Consider the following 16,690-nt stretch of genomic DNA (forward strand, 5'->3'; position numbering starts at 1 on the left):
TGTATTTCATGTCTTTCAGTTATTACACCAATGGTATTGTGTTTATTGCAAATTCCTTTGTTTTCAATTATCAGGAAAAAGTATACAAATCTTAAAATAGCATATGAAAATATTGTCACTGAAAAAGAAGAAATGTCCAGGAAGACTGAAGAAGACCTAACAAATATTCAGAAGGATTGCAAGGTTAGTTGAACATGGAAATCCGTAATATAATAGTGATTCCTACTAAAACTGTGCTGTCAGTGAAAAAGGGACATATAGGTACAATATAATTGTCACGATCCATGTTTGTATCTGTGGTAGATCTGACCTCTCAGCAGGGCCGGACTGGCCATCGGGCATTTCTGGCAAATGCCAGAAAGGCCGGTGCCTGTAGTGGGCCGCTCGATCCGTTCTTGGTCAGGAAAGTCGGTAATAGCTAAATAGTTAAGAGGAAGGAAGCTAAAGGACCTTCGGTGATGTCATGAGCATGTGTTCAGTCACATGCATGTGTAGGCGGGATCAGAATACCAGCAGGGCTGGAGGTCATGTGATCCATATCACAGAGAAGGACGTGCTTGCACCGCAGCGCCCGCAGGAGAGTGATAATGCCTGCGGGCGCTGCGGTCACCTGACCAAGATGGGGGTAGGAGCGCTCATTAACCCCTGCAGCGCCGGACAGGTGTGAGGTGCCGCAATAGTGACTGCAAGACCCCAATAGGAGCTGGCATCGAGTGTGTAATGCAAGGAGCTGTGGTGATGGTGAACTACAGGTACCAGGGAGGGAGCCTCTGTGTGCCAAGCAGTGTAGAGGTGTCTGGGACAGAGGCGTGAGAAGTACACAGCAGAAAAAGGGCAGCTGTACCATCACCAGGTCACAATACTAATGCACTGCAGCAGCTGCCACAATAAAAGGGGCAATGAACTGGTGAGAGTTACCACCATGGAGGGGGGCTGCCTAGTAATATATCTGCACTCGGAGGAGGTGTGTATAGGGCGCTTGTCACATGCTGTGCCACAGTCAGTGGTGCAATCCTGCAGTGTTCTGCATCGTCACTGCTCCGCCTCCTACAGCTATGGGTATATTCTGTGATTACTTGAATTACCTTTGATTCGTTTTGATAACATCTGTACTCCTATTTTTTATGATATATTGTGTTGATTTATTCTTTATAATGGTGACAGGATAGGGGCGCAGGATGGAAGCAGAACATGACAGAATGAGGGCGCAGGATGGGAGCAGCACATGACAGGATGGGGGTGCAGGATGAGAGCAGCACATGACAGAATGGGGGTGCAGGATGAGAGCAGCACATGACATAATGGGGGTGCAGGATGAGAGCAGCACATGACAGAATGGGGACGCAGGATGAGAGCAGCACATGACAGGATGGGGGCGCAGGATGGGAGCACCACATGACAGAATGGGGGCGCAGCACATGACAGAATGGGGCATAGGATGAGAGCAGCACATGACAGGATGGGGGCGCAGGATGAGAGCAGCACATGACAGGATGGGGGCGCAGGATGAGAGCAGCACATGACAGGATGGGGGCGCAGGATGAGAGCAGCACATGAAAGAATGGGGGTGCAGGATGGGAGCAGCACATGACAAGATGGGGGCGCAGGATGGGAGCAGAACATGACAGGATGGGAGCAGCACATTACAGAATGGGGGCGCAGGATGGGAGCACCACATGACAGGAAGGGGGCGCAAGATGGTAGCAGCATATGACAAGATTAGGGTGCAGGATGGAAGCATCACATACCAGCATGGAGACCATATACCAATATAAATGCTCGCCACCCGGGCGTAGAACAGGTTCATTCAATAGCTAGTATATATATATATATATATATATATATATATATATATATATATATATACAGTATATATTGTATATACAGTACAATGGAAGATTTAGCCCTGTGCAGTTTATTGCAAAAGAATATAAACTTCTGCTGCAGCGGTGTCTTTTATTGTCTGCATCTCTGACATCACGTCAATAGTGCTACAGAGGATTAGCTGCTGAGCACCTGATTGGCGGCAGCACTATTGATGTGACATCAGAACTGTAGACACTGGATCTGCGGAGTGTGAATAAAGTGCAGTTTTTTATTCACACAAACAACATGGGGTAGTGCCATGTGATGTTTTATCGAATAGCACTCAGCCCGGTGTTATTTTATGGGGTAGAGCAGTTCAGCGATTATTTTCTCATATTGAATCGGCATGAGCGAACAATGGCAGCATGCTGTAATTGGCAGTATACTCTGCTCAATTGCACCCCCATACAAGTCTATGGGTCTGAATGAAACATCACACTGCGCTCGGATACCACCCCAGTGCAATCCGATATACACGGAGTCAGGCCATAGAGGAGACGGAGTAATTTCTCCATCTCCTCCATTACTTGTATCAATGTATATCAGACTGCACTGGAATGACATCCGAGTGCTGTCTGATGTTTCACATGCATCCATAGACTTGTGTGGGTGTGAGTGAGCCAAGTGTCTCTGCCTATCGCAGCCTGCAGTGATTGTTCTCTCATGCCGAATCAACAAGAGAAAATAATCGCAGATTTGAGCTGCACCAAAGGATAACACTGGGCCGAGTGCTATACGATGTTTTATCACATAGCACTCAGCCATGTTATACGCTCATATGACCCTGGCCTTTGAGCAATAAATAGGACTGAGCTGTAATACTGGAGTCTATAGTCTTGTTACACTCACATCACATCTTGTGACCTACAGTTGCACAAATATATTATACAGTCACCATGCGACAAGTGGGCCTGTGTACCTTCAAATGCCAGGGCTGAATTTTAGTCCCAGTCCGGCCCTGCCTCTCAGATTAAAACTTTTTTCCTTTCAGGCTGTCGGGGGTTAATGCAGTTTTTCCCCGGTGGCCACTGGTGTAATTGCATTGCTGCTAGTTATGCTGATGTGGGTGGGACCACTCCCACCTTCCTTTAAAAGGTCACCTGATGCATCAGCTGACTGTTGGTTATACAGGTCCTTCTGGAGACCAACCTAGCTGGAGAAGGAGTTTGCTGAGTGCTGTGGTTCTTCAGCTGAATACTGATATCTGGTGCCTTACTCTGCTGTGCGGTGCATTGCAGCAGAGAAAACTAAGTGTGGTGTTATTGTTTATTTGTCACTTTGTTGTCTGTAACTTCCCCTGTGGTGTATTAGTGCAGCGGTGGGACCAGTGCTCTCCCCTTCCAGTTCCCTACCTAGGCATAGGAGCAGGGCAAGTGAGGGACTAGGTGTCCTGCTTGGTGACGGGTTGAAAGAACCCATATAGGGATGCTAGTAAGAGCAGGGCACATCCTCAGGTGAGTGCAGGAGGTGCCCATTCCCTACTGACAAGGCCCACCATTGTTAAAGTGTACCCTTGTGTGTTTCGCCGTTTTGTGACCGTCCCCTCATCGGGTCATGTCATGCCAGGACAGTCACTTCGTGACATTATAACCAACCAACCCATTTTTTCTGGTGAGCCATGGCTCAAATGCAGGCCTTTGCCCAACTGCTTAAGACCCTCACCGAGGAGTTTAAGTTGCTGCGTGGTGAGATGGTGCTGCAGCAGTTGATGGGGTTTGGGCTTCGGCCCAGGTGCAGGTTCAACCAGAACCCAAGATACAGTGGGGCAAAAAAGTATTTAGTCAGTCAGCAATAGTGCAAGTTCCACCACTTAAAAAGATGAGAGGCGTCTGTAATTTACATCATAGGTAGACCTCAACTATGGGAGACAAACTGAGAAAAGAAAATACAGAAAATCACATTGTCTGTTTTTTTAACATTTTATTTGCATATTATGGTGGAAAATAAGTATTTGGTCAGAAACAAAATTTCATCTCAATACTTTGTAATATATCCTTTGTTGGCAATGACAGAGGTCAAACGTTTTCTGTAAGCCTTCACAAGGTTGCCACACACTGTTGTTGGTATGTTGGCCCATTCCTCCATGCAGAACTCCTCTAGAGCAGTGATGTTTTTGGCTTTTCCCTTGGCAACACGGACTTTCAACTCCCTCCAAAGGTTTTCTATAGGGTTGAGATCTGGAGACTGGCTAGGCCACTCCAGGACCTTGAAATGCTTCTTACGAAGCCACTCCTTCGTTGCCCTGGTGGTGTGCTTTGGATCATTGTCATGTTGAAAGACCCAGCCACGTTTCATCTTCAATGCCCTTGCTGATGGAAGGAGGTTTGCACTCAAAATCTCACAATACATGGCCCCATTCATTCTTTCATGTACCCGGATCAGTCGTCCTGGCCCCTTTGCAGAGAAACAGCCCCAAAGCATGATGTTTCCACCTCCATGCTTTACAGTAGGTATGGTGTTTGATGGATGCAACTCAGTATTCTTTTTCCTCCAAACACGACAAGTTGTGTTTCTACCAAACAGTTCCAGTTTGGTTTCATCAGACCATAGGAAATTCTCCCAAAACTCCTCTGGATCATCCAAATGCTCTCTAGCAAACTTCAGACGGGCCCGGACATGTACTGGCTTAAGCAGTGGGACACGTCTGGCACTGCAGGATCTGAGTCCATGGTGGCGTAGTGTGTTACTTATGGTAGGCCTTGTTACATTGGTCCCAGCTCTCTGCAGTTCATTCACTAGTTCCCCCCGCGTGGTTCTGGGATTTTTGCTCACCGTTCTTGTGATCATTCTGACCCCACGGGGTGGGATTTTGCGTGGAGCCCCAGATCGAGGGAGATTATCAATGGTCTTGTATGTCTTCCATTTTCTAATTATTGCTCCCACTGTTGATTTCTTCACTCCAAGCTGGTTGGCTATTGCAGATTCAGTCTTCCCAGCCTGGTGCAGGGCTACAATTTTGTTTCTGGTGTCCTTTGACAGCTCTTTGGTCTTCACCACAGTGGAGTTTTTGAGTCAGACTGTTTGAGGGTGTGCACAGGTGTCTTTTTATACTGATAACAAGTTTAAACAGGTGCCATTACTACAGGTAATGAGTGGAGGAAAGAGGAGACTCTTAAAGAAGAAGTTACAGGTCTGTGAGAGCCAGAAATCTTGATTGTTTGTTTCTGACCAAATACTTATTTTCCACCATAATATGCAAATAAAATGTTAAAAAAACAGACAATGTGATTTTCTGGATTTTTTTTTCTCAGTTTGTCTCCCATAGTTGAGGTCTACCTATGATGTAAATTACAGACTCCTCTCATCTTTTTAAGTGGTGGAACTTGCACTATTGCTGACTGACTAAATACTTTTTTGCCCCACTGTATCTCTTCCTGACAGGTTCTTTGGAGAGAAAGATACATTTTTGGTTTTTCAGGAGGCCTGCAAGTTGTACTTCAGGCTCCGCCCTCATTCATCGGGGAGTGAGGAACATCGTGTGGGGATTATAATCTCCCTTCTTAAGGGTGGTCCTCAGTCCTGGGCTTTCTCCCTGCTGGCCGGTTCTCCATCTTTACGGTCGGTAAACGATTTTTTTGCGGTTTTGGCGCTTGTGTATGGGGATCCTGATGGCGTCACCCTGGCGGAATCCCAACTGTGTAAAATCAAGCAGGGGGGTCCGCCGGCTGAGGAGTACTGCTCGGAGTTCAGGAGGTGGGCCACTGACACACAGTGGAATGACCCTGCCCTTAGGAGCCATTTTAAGCAGGGTCTGTCTCCAAGGTTGCAGGATACTCTTGTGCAGTACGCCACCCCCAGGTCATTGGAGGCCGCCATGTCCCTTGCCATCTGGGTAGATAGACGCTTGAGGGAGAGACATACACCAAATGTGCCCCCGGTAGTCCTTGCTAGGGAGGGGGAAACACCTGATCAGGTGGACGAACCCATGCAGGTGGGAGGAGTAGGTTCCCAAACGGGGTTGCCTGTGGTTTAACGTCGTGTGGGAGCATGTTTTTAATTTGGGCTGACTGGTCATTTTATCGGTGTCTGCCCAGCTCTCGCCAAAATACCTGTACCACCTAAGAAGCCGCGTACCCCTGGTCGTGTGGAGGGCGGTGACCAGGGAGTGTATATTTCCTCCATTTCTTCTCCTTAGTGTACCTTGTAAGCTGAATTGGTGGTTGTCGGGGAAACTGAGTGTATACCTGTGCTTGTGGACAGTGGAGCAGGTGTCAATCCGGTGGATGCTCATTTTGTCCAGACCCATGGCCTGAGGTGTAGGACACTAACTGAACCCCTAAGCGTCCAGGCCATTGACTCCGTAACACTCAATCAGTGATTGGTGACCCAAGTCATGGATGATATACACTTGCATATAGGGACTCGTCATGAGGAAGCCCTGTAGTGCTACGTCTTGGGGGGAATGCCAAGACCCATTGTTTTAGGACTCCCTTGGTTGAAAAAACACAACCTGGTCATAGATTGGTGGTTAAGGAAAGTGGTCAGCTGACATCAGTCATGTGAGGGCGTCTGCCCAGGGGCAACTATCTCTGCCGTCCTTCTACAACCTACCTCTTCTTCTCCAGTGGGGGCAGCAGAGGTGCTGCCAGGTAGTAGGGGCAGGACTCAACCCTCTCTACAAGCTAACCCTGAGTGTCGGAGTCCCCTTAGGAGGAGGGGTCAGGGTATGGTGTTGGTTCCCCCTGCACATTGTGGGGGTGTGTGTGGTGACACAGGGGAATGCCTCTGTTGTCAATTCCTCAAAGAATTCACCTTCTTGTGGCAAACATATGCATGGAAATAAACGTTCTGGTCTGGACCTGTGTGTGAATGAATATGTATGGGTGTCCACCAAAAACATCAGGTGGAAGTGTGCAACTGGGACCTGGAGTTCCAGGGTGATTGGGCTATATCGAGTGTCGGCCATTCTCAGCCCAGGGACTTTTCAGTTGGAGTTACCCCCAGTTATGCATGTACACAACTCATTCCCCAGGTTGGCGCTCTGGAGATTTGTGGCACCTCCAGAGCCTACGTTGTTGGCTTTTCCATCAGGCCGCGTTTGCCATAAACCTGAGGGTCATGTGACTGCCGAGGTGAACTCTGGTGGATCGAGGCGCCCTCACCATAGGTTATCTGGTGAAGTCCAGTGTTGAGTGTCCAGAGGCCACTTATTGAAAGGGGGTTACTGTCACAATCCATGTTTGGATCTGTGGCAGATCTGGCCTCTCAGATTAAAACTTTTTTCCTTTCAGGCTGTCGAGGGTTAATGCAGTTTTTCCCCGGTGGCTGCTGGTGTAATTGCATTGCTGTTAGTTCTGCTGATGTGGATGGTGACCACTCCCACCTTAATTTAAAAGGTCTCCTGATGCATCAGCTGACTGTTGGTTATACAGGTCCTTCTGGAGACCAATCTAGCTGGAGAAGGAGCTTGCTGGATGCTATGGTTCTACAGCTGAATACTGATATCTGGTGCCTTACTCTGCTGTGCGGTGCATTGCAGCAGAGAAAGCTAAGTTTGGTGTTATTGTTTCTTTGTCCCTTTGTTGTCTGTAACTTCCCCTGTGTTGTATTAGTGCATCGATGGGACCGGAGCTCTCACCTGCCAGTTCCCTACTTAGGGATAGAAGCAGGGCAAGTGAGGGACCAAGCATCCTGCTCGGCGATGGGTTGAAAGAACCCGTATAGGGATGCTAGTAAGAGCAGGGCACAACCTCAGGTGAGTGCATTAGGTGTCCATTCCCTGTTCCCTACCGACAGGGCCCACTGTTGCTAAAGTGTCCCCGGTGTACCCTTGTGTGTTTCGCCGCTTTGTGACCGTCCCTTCGTCAGGTCATGTCATGCCAGGACAGTCACTTTGTGACAATAATATTAAAGACATTGTCCAGTGAAAACAAGTTATCCACCATTCACAAGATAGGAGATGACTTGTTGATCGGTGACTCTCTGCAGGGACTTGCTCTGATTTGCAGAACAAGGATTCTTTATCCTTGTTACAATTGAATAGCATGCTTGCTCGACTGTTGCTCCATTTACTTTCTGTTGGGCTGACATTTGGCTTTTTCCAACAACTATTTAGAGAATGAATGGAGCGACAGTTGGACGTCCGACCTGGCTCTTCATGTTGTAACATGTATAAAGTTCCCTGTCGGAGATAAAAATTCCTTGATCTGCTGATTGGCTTAAGTTCAACTGGTGGGAGACCCACCAATCAGCATGTTATTATCTATCCTACAGATAAGGTGATAACTTGTTTTCTTTGGACATACAGTTAGGGCCATATATATTTGGACAGAGACAATATTTTTCTAATTTTGGTTATAGACATTACCACAATGAATTTTATACAAAACAATTCAGATGCAGTTGAAGTTCCAACTTTCAGCTTTCATTTGAGGGTATCCACATTAAAATTGGATGAAGAGTTTAGGAGTTTCAGCTCCTTAACATGTGCCAACCTGTTTTTAAAGGGACCAAAAGTAATTGGACAATTGACTCCATGGCTATTTCATGGACAGGTGTGGGCAATCCCTTCGTTATGTCATTCTCAATTAAACAGATAAAAGGCCTGGAGTTGATTTGAGGTGTGGTGCTTGCATTTGGAAGGTTTTGCTGTGAAGTAAACATGCGGTCAAAGGAGCTCTCCATGCAGGTGAAACAAGCCATCCTTAAACTGCGAAAACAGAAATTGCTACAATATTAGGAGTGTCAAAATCTACAGTTTGGTACATCCTGAGAAAGAAAGAAAACACTTGTGAACTCATCAATGCAAAAAGACCTGGGCGCCCACGGAAGACAACAGTGGTGGATGATCGCAGAATAATCTCCATGGTGAAGAGAAACCCCTTCACAACAGCCAACCAAGTGACCAACACTCTCCAGGAGGTCGGCGTATCAATATCCAAATCTACCATAAAGAGAAGACTGCATGAAAGTAAATACAGAGGGTTCACTGCACGGTGCAAGCCACTCATAAGCATCAAGAATAAAAAGGTTAGACTGGACTTTGCTAAAAAACATCTAAAAAAGCCAGCACAGTTCTGGAAGAACATTCTTTGGACAGATGAAACCAAGATCAACCTCGACCAGAATGATGGAAAGAGGAAAGTATGGCGAAGGCGTGGTACAGCTCATGATCCAGAGCATACCACATCATCTGTAAAACACGGTGGGGCAGTGTGATGGCCTGGGCATGCATGGCTGCCAGTGGCACTGGGTCACTAGTGTTTATTGATGATGTGACACAGGACAGAAGCAGCCAAATGAATTCTGAGGTCTTCAGAGCCATACTGTGTGCTCAGTTCATACTACAGATGGACAATGACCCAAAGCATAAAGCCAAAGCAACCCAGGAGTTTATTAAAGCAAAGAAGTGTAATATTCTTGCATGGCCAAGTCAGTCACCTAATCTAGACCCAATTGAGCATGCATTTCACTTGTTAAAGACTAAACTTCAGACAGAAAGGCCCACAAACAAACAGCAACTGAAAACCACCGCAGTGAAGGCCTGGCAGAGCATTAAAAAAGAGGAAACACAGCGTCTGGTAATGTCCATGAGTTCAAGACTTCAGGCAGTCATTGCCAACAAAGGGTTTTCAACCAAGTACTAAAAATGAACATTTTATTTAAAATTATTGAATCTGTCCAATTACTTTTGGTCTCTCTAAAAACAGGATGGCACATGTTAAGGAGCTGAAACTCCTAAACCCTTCATCCAATTTTAATGTGGATACCCTCAAATGAAAGCTGAAAGTCTGAACTTCAACTGTATCTGAATTGTTTTGTGTAAAATTCATTGTGGTAATGTCTATAACCAAAGTAAGAAAAATGTTGTCTCTGTCCAAATATATATGGACCTAACTGTATGTATAGTCAGAGCCATGACTTCTATTCTGTTTGCACTGGTGTCTTCTCATAGAATCACAGAATGGTAGAGTGGGAGGGGACGTCCTGGGTCATCTGATCCAACCCCCTACTCAAAGCAGGATTAAATAAATCATCCCAGACAGATATCTGTCCAGCCTCTGTTTGAAAACTTCCATGGAAGGAGAACTCACCACCTCTTGTGGCAGCCTGCTCCACTCATTGATCACCCTCACTGTCAAAAAGTTTTTTCTAATATCTAATCTGTGTCTCCTCCCATTCAGTTTCATCCCATTGCTTCTAGTCTTTCCTCGTGCAAGCGAGAATAAAGATGATCCTTCTATAATGTGACAGCCCTTGAGATATTTGTAGACCGCTATTAAGTCTCCTCTCAGTCTTCTTTTTTGCAAGCTAAACATTCCCATATCCTGTAACCGTTCCTCATAGGACATGGTTTGCAGACCGGTCACCATTCTAGTCACTCTGCTCTGAACTTGCTCTAGTTTGTTGATGTCTTTTTTAAAATGTGGTGCCCAAAACTGGACACAGTATTCCAGATGAGGTCTGACCAAAGAGGAGTAGAGGGCAATAATGACTTCACGTGATCTAGACAGTATGCTTCTGTTAATACATCCCAGAATTGAATTTGCCTTTTTTTTTTTTTTGCTGCATCACACTGTTGACTCATGTTCATTTTATGATCTATTAGTATACCCAAGTCTTTTTCACATGTGCTGTTGCTTAGCCCTATTCCTCCTATTCTGTATATGCTTTTTTCATTTTTATTGCCCAGATGTACACTCCCTGACAGAAGTTATGTCGCTTATCCATGTTATGTAAATAAAAGCTTATAACCTGACGTTAAATTCATCCATTGGTTGTATAAATTATTCTTTTGAAAGCTGAAACCCTCCAAAATGTGGTTTAGGTTAAGAAAATAATTTGGCATCAATGCAGAAATATTGATCAGTTAATCGACACAGAATGGTCAGATACGTTCCAAAAAGGTTGCTACTAGATACTAACCATGCAAGGTGTCCATAATTTTGCATTAGAAAGGGCGGAGAGCTAGCACTCGACTGTAGGCAGAGTTCGATGGTGCAAGTGAACGGAGTCCGAGGACCCTTAAACGCTTAAAGGAAAGTCAAATCACTGCACTCATCCAGTTCAAATAAATTTTGCTGAAGTGAACATTTTATTAGGGATGCGAAGATGGAGACGAAACAGGGCAATAATTTTAACGTTTCGACCACACGGTGGCCTTGATCACAATACGGTGCCTTTGTGGTTGTTCGTATTTCGTCATGTGATATTAAGGTATTCTACTAAATTCAAAAATGGAGACGGCCCTGTTTTCCCCCAAGTTATGGATGCAAGGCCTTTACTCCAATATACGATTGTCCGGGACGGTGTATATGTGGTTCTAAGACATCTACTATACGCTAGGTTGGCTTAGTTTGTCCGTATACCGTTTTGCCCGTAGGAATCGGAACAAATGAAGGGGGGGTTTGTTTTGGGAGCAGGGAATTCCGCGTTGTGTGATCCGGGTCCCGGATGGCGCTCCACACTGCGCTACCAATGGATATTTAAGCAGCCACATCCACCCTATGCTAGTGGATTTACACAATGCGGAATTCGTCCGGATGTAACGTGGGGAGGGGGCAGCGGCGAGTGGGATCGCACTGGGATCCCACTTGCAGGAGGCAGAAAAATTTCCCCACTGCCCTGCTGGGGAAACCATGTGAGCCCGATTATTAAAGTGCAGTGAATATTCATTAGTCACTTCCCCGCCCACCTGTCAGCTGAGCAGTGAATAGGGAGCAGCAGATGAATAGTCCTTCACTGAAACACACATGGTTTCCCCAGCGCTGGATTCCTACAGCAGTTGGGGAGAACTGTGTGTCCAGTGGAGGAGGGGGCAGCAGCAGGGGCCAGGGGAGACAAGATCACCACATACCTGCCTGGGCTGTGCTGGATGCTGAGTCATAAGGACCTGTGTGATGTCATGAAGTGGGCGGGATGGAACATCACATGACAGCGCAGAGCCCTCCCTCTTCTTGACGTCATCACAGGTCCTTCAGACACCGCACTAGAATCTGCAAGCTTCCTCTTATGACCTGTGCTGTGGAGAGGCAACAAGAGGGAGGGCTCTGTGCAGCCATGGGATGCTCCAGCTTTTTACCTCACCACAGCATAGCTGGCTGGCTGCCACAATTAAAAGGTTAGTCTTTTCAACACACAATAAAGCATAAAGCACTCTGCCACTCCTGTGGTGAACTATAACTCCCAGCATGCCATAGAATCTGCAGGACATGCTGGGAGTTATAGTTCTCCCATGGGATTTTAAAGCAGCACTCAGTGTTATTTTTCAATGCTGGAGTGGTGCTTTAATTATAAGCCCTGTGCCCCCATTCTTATACTCACCCTCCAGCGTCTTCATATTGTACTTTACAGACACCCACACTGGTCCCGTAGCGTCCAACATAATAACATACTATTATATATAATAACACCACATATAATAGTATGTTATTTCTGTTATTACATTTTACCACTTTTTTTGCTTCAAATATTTTTTTCCCTATTTTCCTCCTCTAAAACCTGGGTGCGTCTTATAGTCCGAAAAATACGGTACATAAAAGAATTAAAAAATATAAACGTATCTGTTGTGAATTCTGTTGTTGAGCTCCCTCCTGTGGTCAGGAATGGTACTTCGGCTGGTTCTGTCCATGGACTTTCTCTGGTGGCTGTGGATGTTTCTGAGTTTCCTTCCACAGGTGACGAGCTTAATTGTTAGCTGGCTACTCTATTTAACTCCACTTGGATCATTGCTAGATGCCAGCTGTCAATGTTGTACTATGGCTCTAGTTTGCTCCTGGATCGTACTGGTTACCTGTTACTCCAGCGGAAGCTAAGTTCCTCTTTGCTATTTTGCTTGTTTGCTATTTTTTCTGTCCAGCTTGCTATTGTTAAATATTGCCTTGCTTGCTGGAAGCTCTGGGACGCAGAGGGGGGCCCCCCGCACCGTGAGTCGGTGCGGAAGGGTTTTTTTCCCTGCACTCTCTGCGTGGCTTTTGTAGGTTTTTGTGCTGACCGCAAAGTGACCTTTCCTATCCTCTGTCTGTTCAGTAAGTCGGGCCTCTCTTTGCTAAATCTATTTCATCTCTGTGTTTGTGATTTCATCTTGCTCACAGTCAATATATGTGGGGGCTGCCTTTTCCTTTGGGGAATTTCTCTGAGGCAAGGTAGGCTTATTTTTCCTCTTTAGGGCTAGCTAGTTTCTGAGGCTGTGACGAGTTGCATAGGGAGCGTTAGGAGCAATCCACGGCTATTTTTAGTGTGTGTGATAGGCTTAGGGATTGCGGTCAGCAGAGTTCCCACTTCCCAGAGCTTGTTCTGTGTTTTTGTGGCTATCAGGTCTTTCCGGGTGCTGTTAACCATCAGGTCCATTGTTGTCCTTACCACCAGGTCATAACAGTACAGCTGGCCCAAAGTAATAATGCATCTCAATAGAGGGATAAGAGAAGTTCTGAGACCATTTTTTTTTCTTTGCAGCGTGTTTTGTCTTTCATTTCCCCTATACCTCTGGGTGGTTCAGAACACAGGTGTAGACATGGACATTCAAGGTCTGTCCTCTTGGATGGATAATCTCACTACAAGGGTACAAAACATTCAAGATTTTGTGGTTCAGAATCCGATGTCAGAGCCTAGGATTCCGATTCCTGATTTGTTTTTTGGTGATAAATCTAAGTTCTTGAATTTCAAAAATAATTGTAAATTGTTTCTTGCCCTGAAACCTCACTCCTCAGGTGACTGTTCAACAAGTAAAGATCATTATTTCTTTATTACGTGGCGACCCTCAAGACTGGGCATTTTCCCTTGCGCCAGGAGATCCGGCATTGCGTGATGTTGATGCGTTTTTCCTGGCGCTTGGATTGCTTTATGTTGAACCTAATTCAGTGGATCAGGCAGAGAAAATCTTGCTGGCTTTGTGTCAGGGTCAGGATGAAGGTATATTGTCAGAAGTTTAGAAAGTGGTCTGGGCTTACTCAGTGGAATGAATGTGCCCTGGCGGCAATTTTCAGAAAGGGTCTTTCTGAAGCCCTTAAGGATGTCATGGTGGGATTTCCCATGCCTGCTGGTCTGAATGAGTCTATGTCCTTGGCCATTCAGATCGATCGGCGCTTGCGGGAGCGCAAAGCTGTGCACCATTTGGCGGTATTCTCTGAGCATAGGCCTGAGCCTATGCAATGTGATAGGACTTTGACCAGAGCTGAACGGCAAGAACACAGACGTCGGAATGGGCTGTGTTTTTACTGTGGTGATTCCACTCATGCTATCTCCGATTGTCCTAAGCGCACTAAGCGGTTCGCTAGATCTGCCACCATTGGTATGGTACAGTCTAAATTTCTTTTGTCCGTTACTCTGATTTGCTCTTTGTCATCCTATTCTGTTATGGCATTTGTGGATTCAGGCGCGGCCCTGAATTTGATGGACTTGGAGTTTGCTAGGTGCTGTGGTTTTTTCTTGGAGCCCTTGCAGTATCCTATTCCATTGAGAGGAATTGATGCTACGCCTTTGGCCAAGAATAAGCCTCAGTACTGGACCCAATTGACCATGTGCATGGCTCCTGCACATCAGGAGGATATTCGCTTTTTGGTGTTGCATAATCTGCATGATGTGGTCGTTTTGGGGTTGCCATGGCTGCAGGTCCATAATCCAGTATTGGATTGGAAATCTATGTCTGTGTCCAGCTGGGGTTGTCAGGGGGTACATGGTGATGTTCCATTGCTGTCAATTTCGTCTTCCACTCCTTCTGAGGTCCCTGAGTTTTTGTCGGATTACCGGGATGTATTTGATGAGCCCAAATCCGGTGCCCTACCTCCTCATAGGGATTGCGATTGTGCTATTGATTTGATTCCTGGTAGTAAGTTTCCTAAGGGCTGACTGTTCAATTTATCTGTGCCAGAGCACGCCGCTATGCGGAGTTATATAAAGCAATCCTTGGAGAAAGGTCATATTCGCCCGTCGTCGTCACCGTTGGGAGCAGGGTTCTTTTTTGTGGCCAAGAAGGATGGTTCTTTGAGACCTTGTATTGATTACCGCCTTCTTAATAAGATCACAGTCAAATTTCAGTACCCTTTGCCGCTGCTGTCTGATTTGTTTGCTCGAATTAAGGGGGCTAGTTGGTTCACCAAAATAGATCTTCGAGGGGCGTATAATCTTGTGCGTATTAAACAGGGCGATGAATGGAAAACAGCATTTAATACGCCCGAGAACCATTTTGAGTACCTGGTTATGCCATTCGGGCTTTCTAATGCTCCATCAGTATTTCAGTCCTTTATGCATGACATCTTCCGAGAGTACCTGGATAGATTACTGATTGTATATTTGGATGATATTTTGGTCTTTTCGGATGATTGGGAGTCTCATGTAAAGCAGGTCAGAATGGTGTTCCAGGTCCTTCATGCGAATTCCTTGTTTGTGAAGGGGTCAAAGTGTCTCTTTGGAGTTCAGAGGGTTTCATTTTTGGGTTTCATTTTTTCCCCTTCTACTATCGAGATGGACCCTGTTAAAGTCCAGGCCATTTACGATTGGACTCAGCCGACATCTGTGAAGAGCCTGCAGAAATTTCTGGGCTTTGCTAATTTTAATCGTCGCTTCATCGCTAATTTTTCTAGTGTTGCTAAACCGTTGACTGATTTGACCAAGAAGGGTGCTGATGTGGTCAATTGGTCTTCTGCGGCTGTAGAGGCTTTTCGGGAGTTGAAGCGTCGTTTTTCTTCTGCCCCTGTGTTGTGCCAGCCAGATATTTCGCTCCTGTTTCAGGTCGAGGTTGATGCTTCTGAAATTGGAGCAGGGGCTGTTTTGTCGCAAAGAAGTTCTGATGGCTCGGTGATGAAACCATGTGCCTTCTTCTCTAGAAAGTTCTCGCCTGCTGAGCGCAATTATGATGTTGGCAATCGAGAATTGTTGGCCATGAAGTGGGCATTCGAGGAGTGGCGACATTGGCTGGAAGGAGCCAAGCATCGCGTGGTGGTCTTGACGGATCACAAGAATTTGACTTATCTCGAGTCTGCCAAACGGTTGAATCCTAGACAGGCTCGATGGTCGCTGTTTTTCCCCCGTTTTGATTTTGTGGTTTCGTACCTTCCGGGCTCTAAAAATGTGAAGGCTGATGCCCTGTCAAGGAGTTTTGTGCCTGACTCTCCGGGTGTTCCTGAGCCGGCGGGTATTCTCAAAGAGGGGGTAATTTTGTCTGCCATCTCCCCTGATTTGCGGCGGGTGCTGCAGAAGTTTCAGGCTGATAGGCCTGATCGTTGTCCAGCGGAGAAACTGTTTGTCCCTGATAGATGGACTAGTAGAGTTATCTCTGAGGTTCATTGTTTGGTGTTGGCTGGTCATCCTGGAATCTTTGGTACCAGAGATTTGGTGGCTAGATCCTTTTAGTGGCCTTCTTTGTCGCGGGATGTGCGTTCTTTTGCGTCCTGTGGGACTTGTGCTCGGGCTAAGCCCTGCTGTTCTCGTGCCAGTGGGTTGCTTTTGCCCTTGCCGATCCCGAAGAGGCCCTGGACGCATATTTCTATGGATTTTACTTCTGATCTCCCTGTTTCTCAAAAGATGTCTGTCATTTGGGTGGTTTGTGATCGCTTCTCTAAGATGGTCCATTTGGTACCCTTGTCTAAATTGCCTTCCTCCTCTGATTTGGTGCCATTGTTTTTCCAGCATGTGGTTCGTTTGCATGGCATTCCGGAGAACATCGTCTCGGACAGAGGTTCCCAGTTTGTTTCGAGGTTTTGGCGGTCCTTTTGTGCTAGGATGGGCATTGATTTGTCTTTTTCTTCAGCTTTCCATCCTCAGACAAATGGCCAAACCGAACGAACTAATCAGACTTTGGAAACATATCTGAGATGCTTTGTTTCTGCTGATCAGAATGATTGGGTGTCCTTTTTGCTTTTGGCTGAGTTCGCTCTTAATAATCGGG

The 16,690-nt window shown here is 46.1% G+C and overlaps 1 protein-coding gene across 2 annotated transcripts in view; it reads left to right on the plus strand.

Annotated features, from left to right (window-relative positions):
- The first annotated feature begins 555 nt into the window (after positions 1-555).
- Positions 556-16,690, plus strand: part of LOC138672003 (synaptonemal complex protein 1-like) — a 133,096-nt gene continuing 116,961 nt past the window's right edge. For both annotated transcript variants that reach the window (XM_069760090.1, XM_069760091.1), the window contains exon 1: positions 556-752. In XM_069760090.1, the coding sequence (XP_069616191.1) occupies positions 721-752 (32 nt within the window). In that variant the 5' untranslated portion in view covers positions 556-720. The remainder of the gene's footprint in view (positions 753-16,690) is intronic.

Source organism: Ranitomeya imitator, chromosome 3 (genome assembly GCF_032444005.1).
Source record: "Ranitomeya imitator isolate aRanImi1 chromosome 3, aRanImi1.pri, whole genome shotgun sequence".
Lineage (NCBI taxonomy): Eukaryota > Metazoa > Chordata > Amphibia > Anura > Dendrobatidae > Ranitomeya > Ranitomeya imitator.